The 23010-nt window shown below is 42.5% G+C and overlaps 1 protein-coding gene across 1 annotated transcript; it reads right to left on the bottom strand.

The window, feature by feature from the left end:
- Positions 1–181: 181 nt before the first annotated feature.
- Positions 182–22882, bottom strand: LOC122017919 (histone deacetylase 5-like). Its single transcript, XM_042575639.1, has 13 exons — positions 22650–22882; positions 21881–22082; positions 21603–21749; positions 21409–21521; positions 19096–19307; positions 17187–17251; positions 16849–17016; positions 16673–16765; positions 14002–14343; positions 1093–1286; positions 854–1001; positions 701–765; positions 182–545 (listed from the first exon to the last, which is right to left on the bottom strand). The coding sequence occupies exons 1-13, from the start codon at positions 22808–22810 to the stop codon at positions 380–382; spliced, it is 2076 nt and encodes a 691-aa protein (XP_042431573.1). The 5' UTR covers positions 22811–22882; the 3' UTR covers positions 182–379.
- Between the last annotated feature and the right edge of the window lie 128 nt (positions 22883–23010).

The following is a 23010-nucleotide window of genomic DNA, read 5'->3' as shown; positions in this document are numbered from 1 at the left end:
ATAATTCATTGATTAAATTGTAAACTCTAAATCTTAAACACATTTTAGCAGCTATAGCTTTAGCAGTTAAAGAGTACTAATAGCTATAAAAATGCTTAAATAAAGAGTATTCTAAGGATAAAACATGTTCTTTTGATTTATTTTTTTTTTTAAAATGGAGGTTCTTTTGCCGATTTGTATATACGCCCGCAGTAACCAATTCTCAGCAAAATAGTAAATAGACAGACTATTTAAGTAGCTAGTTTATCCAGAAGGATGGCGATAGACCATAGTCTACCTTTCAACCAGAATGAGTTGTATGAATTCTAGAAATCAGGCACTTGAGACTATGTTCTTGCTCAATGAAGCAATTCACAAAATGAGACAGGAACTTTAAACCTTATAATCTTCTCGACGCAGCATCATCGACGTATGCAGTGGCCGCCGCCTCGGTGAGTTGCTTCCCTTCCACGAGACCGTTCGCCAACGTGTTCATATAGTCTCTAGAAGGTGCAGATGTCGGAAACTCACCAGACTTGAAACGCTGTATATCTGACGCTGAGCAACTGCATAGAAGAATACAGTGACAAGGTTTCGAAATGGACCTTAAATTATAAGTGCAAGGAAGAACAGCAAATCATATGAATCATTAACGAGTATCCATTTAGAGCAAATCGACAAGGAAAAGAATAAAAATCTGGACCATAGTTAAGTAACATACGTCATTGTTAAGATTGGAACGTTATCCTCCTCCCCCAAATAAAGAACAGTGGAGTACCATCCATCCTGTAGTAGCTCCACAATGGTTAGATTCTCTACCGAAAAATATCATTCACATGACAAGCAACAATTTGAGAAATCTTAGGTGTAGTACCTTAATGGTTTCCAAGCGAGTAGACTTGTTCTTGGCGACATAATTAAGGATGTCTACATCCAACAATGGAGATACCATCCCCTGAATTGCTCCATCTTCTTGGTGCAGACTATTCTCTTGAGCCAATACATCATTAAACTGCTCGAGTCTATTAGGTAAGAAATGTGGAAAACAAGGAAAATATAAGTGGAATGTTAACAACCAAAATATGCAATTTTAGGACAAGGCAAATGACATACGTTATTCTATACATGCACAGGTGAGCTTTTTCGCTCGTGTCCCTTTCAGGATTAAGAAAAGCAACACCTCCCTTTCCCCATGTACGGGTATAAGATCTTCCAAACAATAATCTATGAGGCAAAACTTTCCAGATAATGCTTCTTGGTAAACTCTTATCAAGTGATCCACTGCATGGAACAGTCATACCTTGCACCTGCAAGAGTTAAAATGTTTATGTAGAAGCTCGGTACCCGGCTCAATTTATACATTTGAATATTTCTTTTCTCTAAAAAGAAAAAGAAAACGAGATTCAGCACTAGAGAGCTCGTGTCATTAAGGTTCATCAGCAAAACTTACAATTAATTCATTCATACTTTGGATAAAGTTTGATAATATTATTCACGTCTTTTTAGTTTCAATAGTCACATATTTAAAATATGGTGTATATCTTATAAATTTATACTTTTATATTGTTTATAATATACTCATATTAAGAAAATCATATGTTTCATTTATTAGATTAATGTTTGAACGAAAATGTAAATATAATGTTGAGCTCCATAAAAGGCCTATGTTTGACTTAATGACTTAAGCTCAATAACCAATTTTTTTTTTTTTTTTTTAATGATCTTACGGGTTTACGCTTCTTATAAGTTTTTAGACGTTGGTATCAATAGTACTCAGCAGTAAATCTTAGCACAGTAAATACCAGCAGTAGCACGTAAGAACAGCAGTATAAAGTCGGTAATGTTTATTATTATTATTTTTTTTTTATGTACAAGGTCTAGGGCTTGTTGCTTCCTTACTTCTTTCTAATGTCTTCTAGTGAGTCTAAGATCTACAAGAAGGCTAATGCCGCGGCTATGTAGAAATATGGCTATTTCGTTGCCGTCCTTTCTAAGCCAGCACAAGACTTACCTTAGCCTACTTATCTTTTACCGTTACCGTTCTCCACCATGTTACTTGGAAAAGGACTGAAGCAGATCTTAGAGGTAAGTAAGAAAAGAGGCTAATAATAGGTCAAACTCATCTTAAGAAGTAATATGTGGTAAACTTATGACAAAACTAATGCAGGATAATTTACACATAAATTACATAGAACTAGTGGTAGATAACAGATAATATACAGGGGATAATTTTACAGATAAAATAATTTACATAAATCTTACATACTGCTCTTACATAGATACTAAAAACTTATAGAACTATTGCTGGGAGAACACTTGAGCAGAGGAGAGTGATTGCTTTTATAGACAAAGAAAAGAGAGGTTATTTCAGAGAGAAGGAAAGTTTTCTTACAAGAGAAGGAAAGCATATGGAAAAGAGAGGGTCTACTGGAATGGCAGACAAGTGAGTAGATAAGGGAGGCCTTCGTTTCGGAATGGAAGACAGGTGGCAGAAAAGGACTGGTGGCAGGAAAAAGAGGAGGTCCTGCTTTTAGCTTATATGAATGAAAGACGGGTGGCAGATAAGGTGGATAGCTTTAGGATAGGAGGTACTATTAGTTGAGTGGAGTTACTGTAGAGTGGGTCGATCATGTTATCTATTTTATGTTCTCTTGTGGAATCCAAAGATGGATGAAAGTGCTGAACTTGCTAGCCGTTTGATAATGATGAAATAGAGTAATATGTTGGGTAGTAAAGTTGAACGGAAAGAATCTAGTACCCATTTCTTTTGGCTAGTAAATTTTCTCGGTGAAAGATTCTCCTACCAGAAAATAAGTGTCTAGGTTTTTAATTTTGTCCCAGTCCCAATGTGTTCCTTGGACAGAGGCACGCCAATGTTTGAGTTGATCAGCAAAAGGAGGAGCTTCCCAATCAAAGTCTGAGTAGGATGGGTAGTCTTCTAGTTATGCTTGGTAACCACCAACCTCATTAACGTCAATTTTGGCTAGATGTCGAGTGGGTTCGATTTTGAGTTCCAGCCATTCAGGTGGAGTACTATCAAATGTGCAGACCACAAATGTTTCTTCTTCTAATGCTGTAGAAATAACAGTGCCCAATTTCTTGGGAAAGTCTTTAACTAAATCAGAATCATGGATCCATAATTTATGCAAGAGACCATAGTCTAGTAAAGTAAAAGGAGTAATGATCCGGCCTTTGTAGGCAGTGTTTGTGTAAGTTTTATAATCCACATTGGTTCTACAAAAAGAGTAAATAAGTTGACATTGACCGTCATATTTGTCAGAGTCAATACAAGGTGGGTCTTTGTTTTGGCATTTGAGTTTGTGGCTGAACTCGGCCTCATAAACTATTGTCATACCTTCAGGAGGAGTTTTGTGAAAAGTTTTCAGGGCTTCACATAGCTCAGTCTCAAACTCAAATGCCAAAAGAAAGACCCACCTTGTATTGACTCTGATAAATATGGTTGTCAATGTCAACTTAATTACTCTTTTCACAGAGCCAATGTGGTTTATGAAACTTACACAAACACCGCCTACAAAGACCGATTCAGTTAAAGACTTTCCCAAGAAATTGGACACTGTTATTTCTACAACATTAGAAGAAGATGAAGAAATATTTGTGGTCTGCACATTTGATAGTACTCCACCTGAATGGTTGGAACTCAAAATCGAACCCACTCGACATCTAGTCAAAATTGACGTTAATGAAGTTGGTGGTTACCAAGCATAACTAGAAGACTACCCATCCGACCCAGACTTTGATTAAGAAGCTCCTCCCTCTTTGCTGATCAACTCAAACATTGACGTGCCTTTGTCCAAGGAATACATTAGGGCTGGGACAAAATTTAAGACCCGGACACTTATTTTCTGGTAGGAGAATCTTTCACAAAGAAAATTTACTAACCAAAGGAAATGGGTACTAGATTCTTTTCGTTCAACTTTACTACCTAGCATACTACTCTATTTCATCATTATAAAAAAAAAGACAGAAAGAATGAGTAACAAACGGCTAACAAGTTCAGCACTTTCATCCAGAGCCTACCGGGCTGCCCTGGCCAGGCACAGAGCACCAACCCAAGCGTCAAGCTCACAAGCCCCATCTTTGGATTCCACAGGAGAACAGAATATAGATAACATGATCGACCCCTAAAATTCGACCCACTTTATATTAACTCCACTCAACTAACAGTACCTCCTATCCTAAAGCTATCCTCCTTATCTACCACCCGTCTTCCATTCCTAAAAGCTAAAAGCAGGATCTCTTTTTCCCGCCACCAGTCCTCCTTTTTTGCCACATGTCTTCCATTCCGAAACGAAGGCCCTCCATTATCTCCTCACTTGTCTGTCATTCCAACAAGCCCTCTCTTTTCCAGATGCTTTCCTTCTCATGCAAGAAAACTTTCCTTCTCTCTGAAGTAACCTCTCTTTTCTTTGTCTATAAAAGCCCCTCCTCTTCCGCTTCCAAGGACACGAAGCAATCACTCTCCTTTGCTCAAGTGTTCTCCCAGCGATAGTTCTGTAAATTTTTAGTATCTATGTAAGAGAAGTATGTAAGATTTCTGTAAATTATTCTATCTGTAAAATTATCCTGTATATTATCTGTTATTTACCACTAGTTCTATGTAAAAGCAATATGTAAGATTTCTATGTAAATTATCCTGCACTAGTTCTGTCTATATAAGATTACCAGTCTGTATACAAGTACGTACTACTTCTTAAGATGAGTCTATCTAGTTATTAACCTCTTTTCTTACTTACCTCTAAGATCTTCTTCAGCCCTTTTCCAAGTAACATGGTGGTGAGCGGTAAAAGATAAGTAGGCTAAGGTGAGACTGGCTTAGAAAGGATGACAACAAAATAGCCATATTCCTACATAGCTGCGGCATTAGCCTTCTTGTAGATCTTTTATAGGTGAGGCTCACTAGAAGACATTAGAAAGAAGTAAGGAAGCAACAAGCCCTGGACCTAGTGTGTGTGTGTATATATATATATATATAGTATAAACATTACCGAGTGATCCTGTCCGAAGGCTGAATCAACGGACGCTGGGCACGTGGCTCTCCCCGGCTGCTGACGTGGATCTTCGACTGGTTGCACGAACCTCCGGCGAACCTGCACAGAAGTCGGACCGGGAAGGGGTTCCCGGCGGCGACCCTCCGACGCTCAAGTCAGGCAAGAAAGCAGCAAAAAAGAGTGGCTCCAAAGGTGTTGAACGCATACCTCCGGCGAAGGATGAGGGCTTTTATATAGGGCAGCGGAGAAGCGAGTGTACACATACCGAGGTGTACACGTGTCCGCGGCCCATACCCCAGTAAGGGCTTGTCAGTGAGCTTACCTGACCCATACTGCTACAGTCCAAGCGTGTCCTCGATGGGACAGCGGAACCCCCAGTCATAAGATTTGAAGTATGGCCTACACGTGGAGCATACCCGCTGTCAGAAAAAGATGTCACTTGTCCTTTTGCCCTTACTCCCCGGAGAGAGTCCGGCCGGCCGGCTTCCGCGACATCCGGCCGGACGCATGCGGTGGTTTACTTGGGGAGATTCTTACTCACGTGCTTTGTGGAGACTGTTAGCAGTGCTACCTGATGGCTTTGGCCGAGCGTGCAATCCGATCGGCCCCGCGATCTTGTCCGCTGAGCACCGAAACCCTGACTTTCGACGAGACACCTTCAACCCTCAACTAGACACCGTCGGGCCGCCCGGCCGGTCGAACCTGCCCCTATCCGCACGGCCATCTGCTACTTTGACTTCCACGTGGCGTTGACTCCTCCGGACGGGGGCCCCTGTTCCTACAACCGGATCACTTGCCTCCCCTTCAAGTCTAGTCGAAGAAGGCGATTAGTCCGACTGACTGGACTACTAGCCTAGCCGGGCGGCATCTTCAGGCACTCCTCCTCCGCTCGGCTTCCCGCAGGGATGGCCTTGTAAGGTTGGTCAACAGCAACCTTCCTCGGATCTCCTCGTAACTCGTGCCAATCTTCGACATTAAGGCTGAGCATGCGCTCATTAAATGCATCGAATGACCAAACGCCACGTGGCGAACTGTCGTCATCGTACGGCGGCGGCGGTGTGGTGCTTTGATGGGATCGAGGCGGTTCGAAATGGACGGCGCGATGTGCGCTTTGATTCCCGTGACTTGGATCCAACGGTGGAGGCCGCCCGGCCTCCACCCTATAAAATCTTCGTTTGCTCCGCCGTTGCCTCACTCCTTCTTGCGCGTGCCCCCTGTTATTCGCCTCGTTCTAGAGCTCCGGCGATCGTGTTCACATGCTTTCGTCGATCCTCGGTGTTCTTCCCTCGATCCTCTTTTTTTTTCCGTAAGATTCTCCCCTTTTCTCTCTCGTCTCCAGTACTTTCTTTGCATTTCTTTCCCCAGTTTTCGCTTCTAGGGTGTTCTTTTCACTTGATACCGTCTTTCTTCTACCTTTCTGCCTTTTTGATTTCTCCCGCTCGGATCATGGTTAGTTCTTCTCATCCTGAAGACCAGTCCCTCGGTCCATGGTACACTACCATGCAGTCCCGATTCGAACAGCGGGACTTCGATGTTCTGACAGACAATTTTGAAATCCCAGATGATTTCGAAATTCGTTTAGCCGGTCCTTCCGCTCGGCCGCACAGGCCGCCGCGCGGAGCTTTCTGTGTCTTCCGCGACCAGTTTACCGCCGGTCTGCGCTTCCCTGTACATCCGTTCATCATGGATGTTTGTAATTTTTTCGGTGTGCCGCTCGGTAGTCTAGTACCCAACACCTTTCGTCTCCTCTGTGGTGTTGTTGTTTTGTTCAAGATTCACAACATCCCCCTCCGACCGGAGGTCTTTTTTTATTTCTATTATCCCAAGCAAGCTGAGCCGGGCACCTTCATGTTCCAAGCTCAGCCCGGCTTAGTCTTCTTCAACAAACTACCCTCTTCCAATAAATATTGGAAGGATTATTTTTTCTACATCCGTATGCCCGATCGGGCCAACTTCCCGACCCAGTGGCAGGTTAGCCTACCCCCCACTCCCGAGCTGAAGAAATTCAAGACTCGCCCGGACTACCTCCATGCTGCAAATATGCTAGCCGGTCTGTGCCTTGACATCAATAAGCTTCTTCACGAAGGAGTGATGTACATCTTCGGCCTGAGTCCCATACGGACTCCTCTTCCGACCAGCTTCGGTAAGAATTTTACTTTGGCATTTGCTTTGATTGCTAACTGATTTCTTTTCTTTCCTTTGCAGCAGACATCGTCATGGATTCGGTGATGGCCGGCGTTTTGAAGAGAAAGGCGGCAGCTCTGGAAGCCGCCGCGGCCAAAGAAATGGAAGCGCTCGGTATCCAGCCGGTCGGATCCCATGAAGGAGAAAGCGGGACTCAGGCTGAGTCAACTGTTCCGGCTTCTCAACAGAACGTGGCGAGCGTGGCCACTCCCACTGGGGAACCAACTGTCCCCGAGGAAGGTTCCGCTCGGGAGGAAGAGCCACCTGTACAAAAGTGACGCCGAGTGGAGACTCCCCTTCGGTCGGCTACCTCCGCGGTCCAACCATCCGAGCGGGTCACTGCGACTGCTCGGGGCAAGGCGCCAGAGATCGAAGCCATTTCGTCCGACCGGACGCCTTCTGAATGGGACGAGCCGGCTGCTCCAATTGAGGCTACTCCGATGAGCACCCTTCCGCCCGCTCGTCATTCAGTCCAACGCTCAACCATTCATTCCCAGTTTTCTGCGCCGGCTTCTGATCCCCTTCCGACCGCCGGTCGGAAGAGCTGCTGCCCGAGGCCGACCGCCCGACCGTGCCCGAGCACACCATCACTTTGAAGGGCCCCCTAGCCGAGATGTGGGCCGACGCTCGGGAGCGCGTCGCGCTGATCCCCCTCCGCAACTTGGCCAATAGCCACATGCAGGAGGCCACGGGGGTAAAGTTCGTTTTCTCTGAAGTTTCGCCTGCATTTTTCCGATCGGCTACTACAATTTTTTTTTTTTCCTGCCAGAGAAGGGTGGAGGAGATCGCAGTCTCCAACCGCCTAACCATGGTGGACGAGGAGTTGAGGCAGCTGAAGGCGGCTAGCGGTCCGTCCGGCTCTCAAGGCCCTTCGTATGCCGAGCTGCAAAAGGAACTGAAGAAAGCTCAAGCTTTGTTGGCGGCCGAGCAAAAAAAGACGGCCGATTAGGCCCATGCTTTGGTCGAGTCCGAGCGACAAGTCAAGTCGCTCGACACAAAAATAACCTTGGCCACCACTCGGAAAAACACGGCTATCTCCGATCCGGAGAAAAAGAACGTGGAGGCTCGGGGCCTGGAGCTGAAGATAAAGGAGTTGACAGAGCAGCTCGACAGGGAGAAGGCGGGCCGCTCGGCCGACGCGGACAAGCTTCAGAGTCTGAATGAGGCCCTTACTAGCTCTCAGGCGGCTTTCAAAGAATATCAAGATGCCGAGCCGAGTCGAATCGCTGCCTTAAGACAGAGCTACATCCGCTCGCCTGAATTCTCGGAGAAAATATGCGAGCGGATGTACACAGCCTTCGACTTGGCTATGACCGCCACCACCACTTATTTGAAGTCTAAGGGTCTTCTTTCGGAGTCTACTACTATTCCGACCGGCGATCAAGTGGCGCTTCTGAGCAACATTCCCAGGGACCTCTATGATTTCATTGAGTAGACATCTGTAGGTGTAGTTGGGCCGCTAGGCCAAAAAGTGACCTTTTTTGTACTTAGGCCGCACGGCCTTAAGTTCTAATCTTAATGCAATGCTTTTCTTTCACGTAGTCTCTTTGCTAGTGAATATGTTGCCTACTCGCCCTTCCGCTCGGCTAAATATGTAACTTTTCGACTGCGTAATATTCCGCTCTGATTGTGGAAATCGTTCGCTAGATCCCGGTAAGTACCCTTGGGTGCTGGGCCGAGCGGACCATAGAGACGCGCTAACAATATTGAAGGCGAGTTTCTGGGGCAACTGCATCCCTTTTATGGGCATCTTCCGCTCGGATGATTTATAGACGCCGGCTCGTCTCTCGATATTTAACGTCGGAGCTCGACGGCCTTCCGCTCGGATGATTTATAGACGCCGGCTCGTCTCTCGATTTTTAACGTCGGAGTTCGACGGTCTTTCGCTCGGAGGGTTTATAGACGCTGGCTCGTCTCTCGATTTTTTAACGTCGGAGCTCGACGGTCTTCCGCTCGAAGGGTTTATAGACGCCGGCTCGTCTCTCGATTTTTAACGTCGGAGCTCGACGGTCTTCCGCTCGGCGGGTTTATAGACGCCGGCTCGTCTCTCGATTTTTAACGTCGGAGCTCGACGGTCTTCCGCTCGAAGGGTTTATAGACATCGGCTCGTCTCTCGATATTTAACGTCGGAGCTCGACGGTCTTCCGCTCGAATAATTTATAGACGCCGGCTCGTCTCTCGATATTTAACGTCGGAGCTCGACGGTCTTCCGCTCGGATGATTTATAGACGCCGGCTCGTCTCTCGATATTTAACGTCGGAGCTCGACGGTCTTCCGCTCGGATGATGACATTCTGCTCGTCGCTGAAGTCCCTTTTTCTTTGCTTCACGGGCCGAGCGTCCGGTCGGACGTGGAGCTCATGCTGTGCTATACTTGGTGAAATTCCGGGTAGTTCATGTGTCGACCAGACAAAGACATCATGGTTTCCTCGGAGACATTGGATCACCTTCTCTTTCTGATTCGCCTTCAGATCGGACGCGATGAAGGTCGTGGCCTCTGATCGGGTCGGGTGTATCTGCACTTCCTCTTTTTCTTCGTAAACTAAAGAGGGAGGCTTTTCAGTGACGGCGTTTACCTCGATCCGGGGCGTCTTCCGAGCGGAATTGGCTTCTGCTCGAACCATCTCGATGTAGCATCGCCGAGCTGCCAGTTGATCCCCTCGTACTTCTCCCACTTTGTCTTCGACGGGGAACTTGATCTTCTGGTGGAAGGTGGAGACGGCCGCTCGGAACTCGCTGAGCGCCGGTCGTCCCAAAATGACGTTATATGACGATGGAGAGTCGACCACCACGAAGTTTGCTGTCCGCGTCCTCCTGAGCGGCTCCTCTCCCAGTGATATAGGACGAATCTGTCCGACCGGCTGAACTTCATTGCCCGTAAACCCGTAAAAGGGGGGTTGTCATGGGCAGCAGCTCGGCTCGATCAATTTGCAGTTGATCGAATGCTTTCTTGAATATGATATTGACCGAGCTCCCTGTGTCAATAAAAACGCGGTGAATAGTGTAGTTGGCTATTACCGCTTTGATGAGAAGGGCGTCGTCATAGGGGACTTCCACTCTTTCCAAGTCCCGGGGTCCGAAACTAATTTCTGGTCCGCTCGCCCGTTCCTGGCTGCAGCCGACCGCATGGATCTGGAGCTACCGGACGCTTGCTTTCCTTGCTCGGTTGGAATCTCCTCCGGTCGGACCACCAGCTATGATGTTGATCTCGCCTCGGGAAGTATTACTTCTATTTTCTTCTTCCCGAGCGGATGGTCGAGACCGTTCCCTAGACATTCGCCGATTCTCCCGCCTCGGAGAGCGATGCCGATCGGGAGTCTGTTGTTATCGCCTGTCAGGTTGCGTCCGATCGGCTTCATGAGTTCTCTGTCGCCTATCGGACGAGGGAGATCGTCGACCATCATTCCGAGGAACGGGATGAACGATCAAGGGAAGACTTCGACAATCCCTTGTGTTGTGCGTATCCGTCCAGTGGAAGGAGCAGAACATCGGGGTACATTTCTTCTTTGGCTTGGGCCGGGCGACAGCTACCTCTTGCACGTGGGATCTTGCATGGGGGGAGCGGATTACTTCGGCCCTCGGTCCTCTGGGTGGATGGGCAACATGCGACTTCCGCTCGGCAATAGGAGCCCGCTCGGTTGGTGTTTCTTTTTTCCAGGCTGCTTGGGCTTCCTCTACGTTGATGTATTCGTTGGCCCGGTGTAGCATGTGGTCGTAGTCTCGGGGCGGCTTGCGAATGAGCGATCGGAAGAAATCCCCATCCACTAGGCCTTATGTGAAGGCATTCATCATTGTCTCCGAGGTGGCCGTTGGAATATCCATGGCCACTTGGTTGAACCGCTGGATATAGGCTCTGAGCGGCTCTCTTGGCTCTTGCTTGATTGCGAACAAGCTGACACTCGTCTTCTGATAACGCCGACTACTTGCAAAATGATGGAGGAAGGCCGTTCGGAAGTCCTCGAAGTTTGTGATGGACCCATCCGGCAATCTCGGAACCATCGTTGAGCCGATCCAGAGAGGGTGGTTAGAAAGACTCGACACTTCACCCCATCCGTATATTGGTGAAGGGTAGCGGTGTTGTCGAATTTACCAGATGATCATCCGGATTGGTGGTCCCATTGTATTCGCCGATTGTCGGGGGCACGTAGTGCTTGGCGGAGGATCCTTCAAGATGGCTTCGAGAATTGGCGATTAATCCGCTCAGGCGATGCGTCCGCTCGGGGGGCTTTCCCTTTTCTGTCTTCTCGTCTCGGCCTTTCATCAGAAGAAGATCCCGAATCTCTATGGGTTGCTGCAGCTTGGGGTGCGGAATAGGGCCCGATGAAATGCAACGGTGGCTGCGGTGCTTCCGCTCGGCCACCAGACGCAGACGTTGCTTGCTGTTCCGGCCGCTTTCTATTTTTGCTCCACAAGCTTGGCGGCCCTCAACTCGACCAGAGCGTCGAGTTCCTCCGTGAAGAGCGTCAGCGTGTGTTGTCGTCCGGTCTCGTCCATTGCTTCCGCTCGGATACAGGAGCGTTCCCAGACGGCGCCAAATCGATCCCGTCCGAATGTGAATCAACGGACGCACGTGGCTCTCCCGGCGTGGATCTTCGATCGTTGCACGAACCTCCGGGAAGGGGTTCCCTGCGGCGACCCTCCGACGCTCAAGTCAGGCAAGCAAGCAGCAAAAAAGAGTGGCTCCAAAGGTGTTGAACGCATACCTCCGGCGAAGGATGAGGGCCTTTATATAGGGCAGCGGAGAAGCGAGTGTACACATACCGAGGTGTACACGTGTCCGCGGCCCATACCCCAGTAAGGGCTTGTCAGTGAGCTTACCTGACCCATACTGCTACAGTCCAAGCGTGTCCTCGATGGGACAGCGGAACCCCCTGTCATAAGATTTGAAGTATGGCCTACAAGTGGAGCATACCCGCTGTCAGAAAAAGATGTCACTTGTCCTTTTGCCCTTACTCCCCGGAGAGAGTCCGGTCGGCCGGCTTCCGCGACATCCGGCCGGACGCATGCGGTGGTTTACTTGGGGAGATTCTTACTCACGTGCTTTGTGGAGACTGTTAGCAGTGCTACCTGATGGCTTTGGCCGAGCGTGCAATCCGATCGGCCCCGCGATCTTGTCCGCTGAGCGCCGGAACCCTGACTTTCGACGAGACACCTTCAACCCTCAACTAGACACCGCCGGGCCGCCCGGCCGGTCGAACCTGCCCCTATCCGCACGGCCATCTGCTACTTTGACTTCCACATGGCGTTGACTCCTCCGGACGGGGGCCCCTGTTCCTACAACCGGATCACCGAGTATAACTGCTATTCTTACCTCCTGCTGCTGGTATTTACTGTGCTAAGATTTACTACTGAGTACTATTGATACCAACGTCCAAAAACTTCTAAGAAGCACAAACCCATAAGATCATTAAAAAAACAAATATATATATATATATATATATATATATATATATATATATATATATATATATATATATCCCATGTCATTTTTCCATTGATCTTTATTCTTAGCTTGCATGAATTAAAATAAACAATATGAAGGATTAACATATGCTGGCTTACACCGCATGAGATTTGAAAGATTGTGCATGCATGTCTTTTCTAATTGCTAGAGACATAATTGATGTTTAAAATAGAATATTAGTATATTACACAGGGGGCTCAGCAAAAACTCAAACTTTCCTGGTGACTTCAATTTGTACACTAAGTGAAGAGGAATTTAGAAATAATATTGATGTGTCATAGCCTACAATTAGAAGATTCTTCAACTCAGTCAAATAACTGTTTCACTTATCTAACTATAGAAACTATCGGTCATCTTTACACATGTCCACATCGCCAACAAGTGATGCACACTAGTTTGCAGCAGTCAGTTTTTCTTACATAACTAGCATTTTCCCACCCAATCTCTCTTTCTCCCAGAGAAGAAATGTCATCAGCTACATGATCCATGATGTATATTAGGGCTGTTTATTTGGAAGGATAATAGGTAGGGCAAAGTGAAAGCAACACAAAATATACATGAGTGATTTATCATTCATGAAACATGAATTCCATGATCCTTTCTTTATCCCTCTCCTTTCCTTCCTATCTTTCCACCCAAGAAAACCTAGCCTAAGGGACTACATAGAAATGTGGGATTGTAGCAGATAATAGCTATCACGTATGTGACAACTTAACTTTAGTGATTAGCTTTCTTCTTCTTTTGTAGGTAGACGGAAAGAAAGGATGAAATGACTGATCCAAATGAAGTGAACTGCAAAGAAAGAGGAGTGAAGAGAATAATAGGGAAGAAAGTAGGAGTAAAAATGGAGTGAGGAGAGAGGGAAAGAAAGGGATTCAAAGAATAATGAATATTCATCAAAGCATAAACGCATTACAGTGCACATGAAACCTCGCATAAGAGAACTAAAAAACCGCCCACCAAACTATCTGCTAAATCCACTGAACAAGGATGTTATCTTCTTAGACCAATTATTGGGAGTGAAATTTGTACACTAAAGCATCCAAATGGTGAAGGAACCAAGAGAAAAGGCTTCAGACCTACATTGGAAGTGTAAATAGGCAGACCATACTACATATTGATCAGACAGCAAAGTGGATTTACTAAAAGAAGTATGGTATCAATTTGCAGGTAAAAGGATGCACCCCACTTTCTACTTGAGTCAATTGAGAAGAATGCAAAAAGTTAACTTTCTATACAATATAAGGTAAAGCATAATTGTGAAAACATAAAATAGAAATGCCTTCTTAACAGCTCAGAAAATAAACAGAGAAGTCTCATATCTAGAATATCAGTAATTATTTGCTGTGCAAAAATTTACAGATACCTTTCCACCTTCTATGTAGCACAAGAACCTTGGCTTCCACATATTTGACCCATAGCTTGCATACCAAACTTCAATTTTTGACAATGAAGATCTCCATGTGAAGCTACTAGCAATAATATCGCTTGGTATCAGTGTTTGTGGATCATGACATGATTCGCATTGAGATGAGTGTCCCTCTATTTGAAGTTTACTTGAAGCAATTATCCCATTGCAATCTTCATCTAGATCCAGTTTTGAAAGTGGTAGAATCAGATCTTCAGCAAATTTTCCATCCTCCACATTCTCTGCAGTGTTGATGCCCTTATCCATCTCCACCTCAGATTCAGAACTAGAGTAGGTTACCTGAAATTTATATTCAGATCCTTTTATGGCTAAAAACTGACAGATAAATGAGAAGCAACACGAGTTGTGCAGGATACTAAACATGCACAATTTGTGTTGCATTCAAAGAAGAAGAGCAAGTGTGGCGAAGTATCACAGATGTCAGACAGGTAAGGTGTGGATGAGATTGAACTACACAAAATGATAACCAAAACCTCTTAACTTGATTATGAACCACGGCTCATGAAGATGATCATATCACAGTTATGAGAATCCTCCACAATGGAGATCCTATTCAAACGAAGGGCTCCAAGCAAATCTCACATGAGAGGTGTGTAGTGAAGCACGAGCAAGGAGTTGGCTTTTATAGAAGAGAATCATCTTTTAATTTGAATGTAGAATAAGAACAAGCTACACAACAACCAGACTAATTCCATATTATTACTACTTTTTTGTAATGTGTCGTTTTAGTTATGTATCTGGTTATTGAGTATGAAGTTGTTCATTTATGTACTACTAATATACTATATATGTAGCATTCATAAGAGAGCAAGAAAATCATGAGACAACAAAAAATATACCATGATTTATAGGTATTAGCTCCCTCAAACAAATTCATCTCCTTTCTCCTCTCTCCCCATGTTAGTTCCCAACATATGTGACCATTAAATCAAAATTCACAACACATGAAAAAATAAAATAAAAGCAATCAATCAAAACATGGAATTCAATCAACTCATGTTGATGCTAGATACAACAACCTACCTAATGTGGTAGTGACAACAGGAGGAAGGAGAATCAAAACATGGTATTCAAGCAATTGAGATTTTAGAACTTATTATTTAATGAAAGGAATATAGTCCCATGTTCAAGAGAGTAGAACACTTTAATGCGTTTTAAAGCTCAAAGAGACTCCCACCTTACAATCTGTCTTTTGATAAAGGGCTAAACAGCAAGAATGTGCCTGACTTCCAAACCAAGTAAGAACTTGATGGACCCACAACCAAGTCAAAAATGCGCACAATATATGGCGCCACCCTGTGGAAATGAAACAAGCTTTCAACTGTCCCCAAGGGTTGAACTTTGTCTCACCTTTATAATGAGTGAGGAACTTCAATTCCCACTAAGGTTCTAAGAGATACCTACCTATTGAGCTCATTTGAGACTGGGTAAAACTATCTCGCTCCAAAACAACAAGACCTTGTCAAGCCAGGAGTCATGGTCAATCTACATAAAATAACCTCAGCAATGTGCATTTGGACATCACATCTAGAATTTCATGCTGATAATGAGTGGGGAACTTCGATGCCCACTAAGGTACTTCAATGCCCACAAAGGCACTTCGATGCCCACAAAGACTCAAAGGGATTACTACCTACCGAGATGCTCATTTGAGACTGGGCTAGATTGTCTCACTTCAAAGCTGATTAAACGTCAATAAGACAGAAGCTATGGCTGTAATAAATAGAACGTTCATAAACAAGCTTCGTGTTCGACTGGGTAAGAGTTTGTTTACGTTCGTTCAATATACACAAGATGTATTAAATGAACAAGCTTGAAATGACTCATTTAACTAAATGAACAAGCTTGAACATATATATGTTCAACTCGTTAACATTAGTGAAAATGTTCGTGAACAACGTTTGTGAGCAACGTTCGTGAGCAATATTCGTCAATAAAACTCTCATCAACTTGCTAAAATAAATAAACTTTCAAAATGAACCAACAAATTTATATTATCAAGTACAATAACTAATCAAACAAGCTTATAATGTAAAAATTTCAAACAATCAAACAAGTTTGAGTTAAGAGCTCGATAACATCTAAACGAACCAAGCTCAAGCCAAGCTCGAACCAAGCTCAAGCTCATAAAAAAGAAACTAAACCAAGCTTGAACAATTATTTTAATGGCTTGGTACATTTTAGGCTCGGCTTGGCTCGGTTTGGCTCGGCTATCTTATCAAACAAGCTTGAACAGCACAAAGCTTGGCTCGGCTTGTTTATAGCCCTACCAAAAGCCTTGGTCAATGTGCATAAAATATCCTACATTTGAGATTGAGCTAGTATTGTGCAGATATCACATCTAGAAAATATATGGCAAAGCATTAGTTTCCTTTAGCTCTTAAACCAGGATATTTAAGCAAACTCTTTCTCTCAACTATCAAGTAATATAGGAATATAGTCCAATCCTGGTTCAGCAACCTCAGATAAATGCCTGGAAAATAAATTAACCAAAAAAGTGGGGAGTAACTTCTTTGATTTGAGTTGCACAGGTTTCAAAGATTTATAGGAAGTACATATTATATGTTGTATGCAAAACAAAAATGCAATTTAAAGATACACTACTCACCTCAGGTGGGCGAGGTCTTCCACGGCTAGCTAGTAAGCTCTGAGGTAGCTTGATATTAAGAGCAGGCCAATATCCTTTTAGTTCATGTCGAACCTGAAGAAACCATCATGAACAGAAAAAATTGCCACAAGTGGAAATAGCCATCATGAGATGAAAATGGATGACAAATGTATTACCGCTTTTATGATATCCCATGTAGATTCAAAAGCAGGACTGCGTGAAGATCCAACAACTTCTTCATGCAACAGTATTTTTGCACAACTCAGAACAGAGTTAGCTATAGAATTGAGATTATATCCACCTTCCAGGGCCATTACTATCTTTCCTTGGGCAAATGGCATCAACTTTAACAGAAGACAAGCAATTACACAAAATTGTAAGTCTAAGTGTCGGAAAAATCTGTATTCAAAGAAAAGGTTGAAGCAATTTGGATAAATATGAATTACTAAGTTTGACAGTACAATTTCTAATAATCAGGTTGGGCAAACAAATCAGTGGTTTGGAGATTGTTTACCTTTTCTAATAGAAGTGAATAACCATAAGGTGTAACACAACAACCACCAAGAGGGTCATCAATGGCTGTTCAAGATAAATTAATTATAATGAAAACCAGAGAAATTGTTCTATAAAAATTATACAATTCAAACCAACAGTTAAGAGAAGCAGAAATTCACTCAAGTAGTGTATCTGTGCCATATAACAGCAAGGTACTTACTGCACATTGTGAAGCATGACTTGGCCATTCACAGACCAACAGAGTAAAAAAATAACAATTTCTTAGATTGACCAACAAGCAAGTTAACTCTCTGGACTGCCAAAACCAAAAATGTGTTGGCATGATTACTGAAGTAGATATTTTCTATTTATTACTATGAATGATTTTCTGTGGTAGCTTCCATTGTGTAACTTTCAGGACTAATTATTGTATAGAATATGGTTGGCAAACTCAGCCGATCCTGATACGCATTCGTGAGTTAGATCAGAATTGGTGTTTGCTGATCCAACTTTAGGTAATTTCTTGAACGCCCCACCAAGAACCTGTGCAATCTTGAAAAGTCAAGGAATAATTGATAAACTTTGATGATAATCCGAGAAAAAGTCTTTGAGAGGTGGTGCTCACTTTGTGGCTTCATTCTCAGGAACAAAGGAGCATGATATCTTTTTTGTTGTCTTATTTAGCAAACATTGTTATTTTAACGTTGTTACGTTTTTTAATTGATTTTTATTTATTAAATTTTTTATATCAGTCCTGATTTGATATCACTGATACTTAGCTTTTGAGAATTTCTAGTAATGATTCCAGTACCTAATGCAACCCTATGGTATAGAGCACAATTTTTCAAGGTCATTTCAAATCTAAGATTTCAATTTTTTAAAATTTAAACAAAAGGATTTTTAGTTTTATCTCAAATGTAACACACAGTAAAGAGAAGCATTATTGGTGTTTATATGGATATCACGTTTGGGGTACTTGTTTAGTTATTACATGAAGTTGCACGTCATACGTGGACTAAGATGTAGATATCAACTAGTTCATCCTGGATCAGACCAGTGAGCTTGATTAACTATATTTGCATAACTGACAACCAAATTCTAAGTCCGTCTCCTGTAGCAATCAATTAAAAGTCCCCTACAATTTATATCTGCTTCTAAAGCATTTCATTGCTTATTGCAATAAACTTGGAGTGTGAGGAATTCTCATCTCAATAAGACAAATGCTAGCAGTATCAGATTAATAGGGTATTATGTAGTAGGATAAGTCTCTAATGGGTAGGAATTTTTCCAATAAGGCTTCTCCCATCATTTGATCCTCTCTACTCATCTCTCTCTCATGCTTCCTATTCGTAAGCAGCGTTCTGCCCAATTCTACAAGTTCTTCAGTACAATCCCCTACCTCACCATGAGGAAACATATCTACAATAGCCAGAAGCAGCACTCACCTCCTCTCCATACATCAACGATCGCCGCACGCTTGTCTGTGCCCTAGTCACATGGGGGAGTTGGATCTACTCCAATCAATTCATCTCAATGTGTTTTGGAAGCACTCTGTCAACTGTCAGCTTTCACCAGCATTTGTATTATGCAAAAGGAACATCTATCGGTGAGAGTCATCTGTTGTAGCATTCACCTCTAACGTTAGGTCACTTCTACCTGATGGCACCTAATGTTGCCGATTGCAATTATCTACTTCCACACTTGCAAGCTCTACCTTTGTGAGCTTGAGTGTCATTGACCCTTTTCTCGCTGTGCCTCCGGGAGCCAGTTCACAAGTGTGGCTTTTACAAGTAGGCAACCCCTTCTTTACTCCTATGTGGATCGGCACTTTTCCCTACTCACTACAACAAATTTATAACAACAAAATCCACCAAGCTACTTTTTGGTTATGCATTAAAAAAAAAAAGTAACCGTAAAACAAAGGTAACCTGCATCAAAGCCGGCAGAAACCAAGATAATATCAGGATTGTATGCTTTGGCTACAGGAATCAATATATGGTCCCATGCAGCCACGTAGTCTGAATCACCACATTGACCATGCTCCCAGGGAATGTTAATGTTATACCCTGCCCCTGGTCCTTCCCCAATCATAAAATAAGCACCATCATCACCAGATGGATAGAAGCTTCCATAATCAAACCTAAAACCAAAAAATGTCATGTCCAAAAGAAAATAATAAAATTGAAATTCTTTGATAATTGCAGATTGTTATAGGATAATAATACAGAGAATAAAAAAAATCAATTTGGTGAATTTGTCATTTGGATGAGATTTTCATACAGAATTATAGAATGAATATTTAACACAAAGAACAAAAAAATCAATTTGGTGAATTTGTCACTTGGATGAGATTTTTAATACAGAATTATAGGATGAATATTTGGCTGTTCCCAAACTTCATAATGAACTAGTTAATTAAAGCAATGCGGTCGACTACACTATTCAATGAATCCAATGAAAGTGAAGTTAAACATTTCATAAATCATCTAGTAGAAATACATTATACATTGAAAGAAACATGTCAACAGCAGCTATTAAACACCATAGATCTTGATTGAAGGAAGAAAATGTTCTCAAACCTTAAAGTCAAATATTTCAATTCATACAATTATCATTTAGAGATGAATCAGCAAACTAACAAATTAACAACAAATATCAACAGCACTTCACTTCCAACTATTTAATAGAAAAACTATATCTGAGATGAAACATTGATAACTAAAGGAATCATTCCTACAATCATAATCAATAAATGAATCATGTCAATAAGCAAAGATACAATCAAGTAATTAGTATATTGAAAAAGGTAAATTGTCGGACCAACTCAAAATAGACCTCTTTAGGTTTAAAATTGCAGGTACGCCCTCCAACATGTCACTATGAAAAGACAAAAAATCTGTAAAAACTTAAAAGTGTTTGACCTAATTCAAGTGTTTGTTTTTCTCTGTTAATGTTCCTGCGGTGCTTGAGTGTCCGCAAATTTTCAACCTAATTCCAACAGTATGAACAATCCTTCTGTTCATTGCATTGCAAAGTTCCAGATAAAACTCTAGCAATGTTCTCTAACGACTCTTGATGTTGCCCCAGGATGATCATAGACACAATTCAAGCAAGCCAACTGCATTGCGTCCGAACGTCATATTTTTTTTATTTGTCAAGTGCATGAGGTATTGTTGAAATTTGAATCCACAGGGGTGTATCTGGAGTTACCACAAACAAAAAGGCATTGCTACGAGGTTTAGAATCTCAATCCGAGGCAGAGTTTTGATGATCTGCTAGAAAGAGGCATTTTCAATATTGTGTAAAAATACCAACACATGGCAAATTGGACATGGAGGAAGGAGGAAAATGAAAAATAAGAAAAGATAGCAACACATAAAGAGGAACTATTCCATGGTTTATTCCGCGATCAATGGAAAGTACTCAAGACTTTTGCCCTCTTGTGTGGTCCACATGGAGCTATTCGTGAGCTAAATTAACCCTATGGAGTTGTATCAAAAGTTATGCGATCTCGAAAGCTATTAACGAGTCATTGTGATCCTTGCAAAGCTATACCTAGTCATCACAGAGCTTGAAGAAGCTACTTTCGTTGCAAACGATGTTCATGAGTTGTGTAGAGTTGTTCTGAGTCATCACGAACGAGAAGATGGATCGAATCTTCTAGCTCACCAAAGATATTCATGGAACACTCGCATGTGGAAGAAAACCCACCATCCGTCTACCTTGACCTATTTAGTATATCAATCGACTGGTGAAATCGACCACACATACTGTAATGGAATAATATTCCAATTCATGATAACTACTATTTACGATACTTGAATATTAAAGTGCCTTTCTTGCAGAAATCAAATCATGAGATATCCTAATTAGTCTTAGAATCATGCTAAGAAGGTCTACAAAGCTGTAGATACTGAGACATTAATACATTCATATGCAAGACATTGTGCCATAGGAATCATGTGACACCTCAACCAACATATAGAAGTTATAATGAGGTGCAGCCCGAATTATCTATGACAACATCTGAGATAGAAAAGACTGGAGCAGGTTCAACTTCATGTATTCTATAAGATACCTATAGTCAAAGGAACCAATAAGATGCAAAAACTAAATAAATAAACACAGAAAGTAATGAATTTATGGTATAAAACATGTTACAAAATAAGTAGCTAAAACATTAGTTAGAAAATTCAATGATACAAAAGGTATTGAGTACAATACAATAAAAGGTGGTATACCTGTGAACCGAGAAAAATAACACACGAGGATCATCATAGAACATTTTTTGGGTGCCATTTCCATGATGAACATCCCAATCCACAATCAATATCTTCTTTATGCCCAACTCTGGCTGCAATAAAAAAAGGTAGCAATTACATAAGAACAACATGTCATATAGTAGTATAGTAAAAAATATGTGACATGAGTAAACCTTCTCGTTCAAAAGAAAATTAGCTGCAATTGCCACATTATTGAAGAGGCAGAAACCCATAGCTTCATCAGGTTCTGCATGATGTCCTGGAGGCCTAACAATAGCAATACCAGAATTGATATCACCTTTAGCAACCTTCTCAGAGACCTACTTGAAATTTATAAAAAGTGAAGATCAATTTTATCAGTAGAAACTCCATTTAGATTGCATGAACAAAATGTTTTAGCACAAATAAAATAGTCAACTGCAATTATACTCATTGACACATCACACATTACTTCAATAACTGATCCTGCTGCAAGGTAAGCAGCTTCAGATGAACCCTTGTTGAGATATATAGAGTTGAACTTTGAAGCAATTCTCTGACGTCGAGAATCAAATTCCTTAGAGCTGATACTCTTGATCAACTTGATGTGTTTTGCACTATGGACATATGCAATGTGCTTGTCCTCAGCCATCTTAGCATCCAGAATTATGCATCTGGAAAGCCATTTTAAAAAAATACAATAGGAAATGTATCAGTATAAAAATAATTTACTAACACCAACGGAAAAAAAAAAAAAGAGAAACAATTTCCATAACCGATATATATATTTTTCTAAAGAATCACTATGTTGTATTTCGTAAAAGGTATCCATATTTTGTAGGTTACAAAGCGAAGCGAAGCGAAGCTCAGAAACATGTCCTATAAGTGATAGGTCAATATGGTCAAGGAGCGAGTCTGCATTCATATTCGCCATCAAACAAAGTACCTCTTAGAATTCTAAAAACAAAGAAAATATCGGCATTTAGGATAGTTTATTCAACCACAACAATTTCAGCGTAACTTTGTAATTAAAAAGTCTCATCTTTGTAGTATTTTCAGATGGATGAATATCTCTTATCTAGTTCTTGCAGGTGCCTTCAACAAACTCTAAACAACACAAATACCCACAGAGAGATCTCCTTCGAGACATTCCGTAAAACAGTTGCGAACTAGGGTTCATAAGCCCACACCGAATATATTTCCCAAATCTGAACCAACAACCATCGAGAATACACATCTACCTCTGAGGGATCCCCTCGGACTCGAGCTTCTTCCATATGGATCGAATCCGCTCCGGACACTCTGGATGGATCTCGCCATCGGGCGTCGTGTGAGCGCACATCCGCTCGTCGTAGAGGAGGCCGACACGCGGCCGCTGGTTGTCGCCCGGTGGAGCTGCCATACCCCCGGCGACGGATCGGACGACTGGAAAGAACAAGTCTGAAAGAGGAGGAAATCTGACGACTGAAAGGAACGGATCACTCCTATTTGAGTACACTTTCAAATTAAAGTCAAAAAAGATCAGCCTTAGTTAACGATAAAATTATTACGATAGGATAAAAAAAATTACGGGTTCAAATCTTAAAAATATTTTTTTTAAAA

The sequence above is a fragment of the Zingiber officinale genome, chromosome 8B (assembly GCF_018446385.1).
Source record: "Zingiber officinale cultivar Zhangliang chromosome 8B, Zo_v1.1, whole genome shotgun sequence".
Lineage (NCBI taxonomy): Eukaryota > Viridiplantae > Streptophyta > Magnoliopsida > Zingiberales > Zingiberaceae > Zingiber > Zingiber officinale.
The sequence above is the reverse complement of the archived record's forward strand: the minus strand, read 5'-3'. Positions and strand labels throughout refer to the sequence as shown.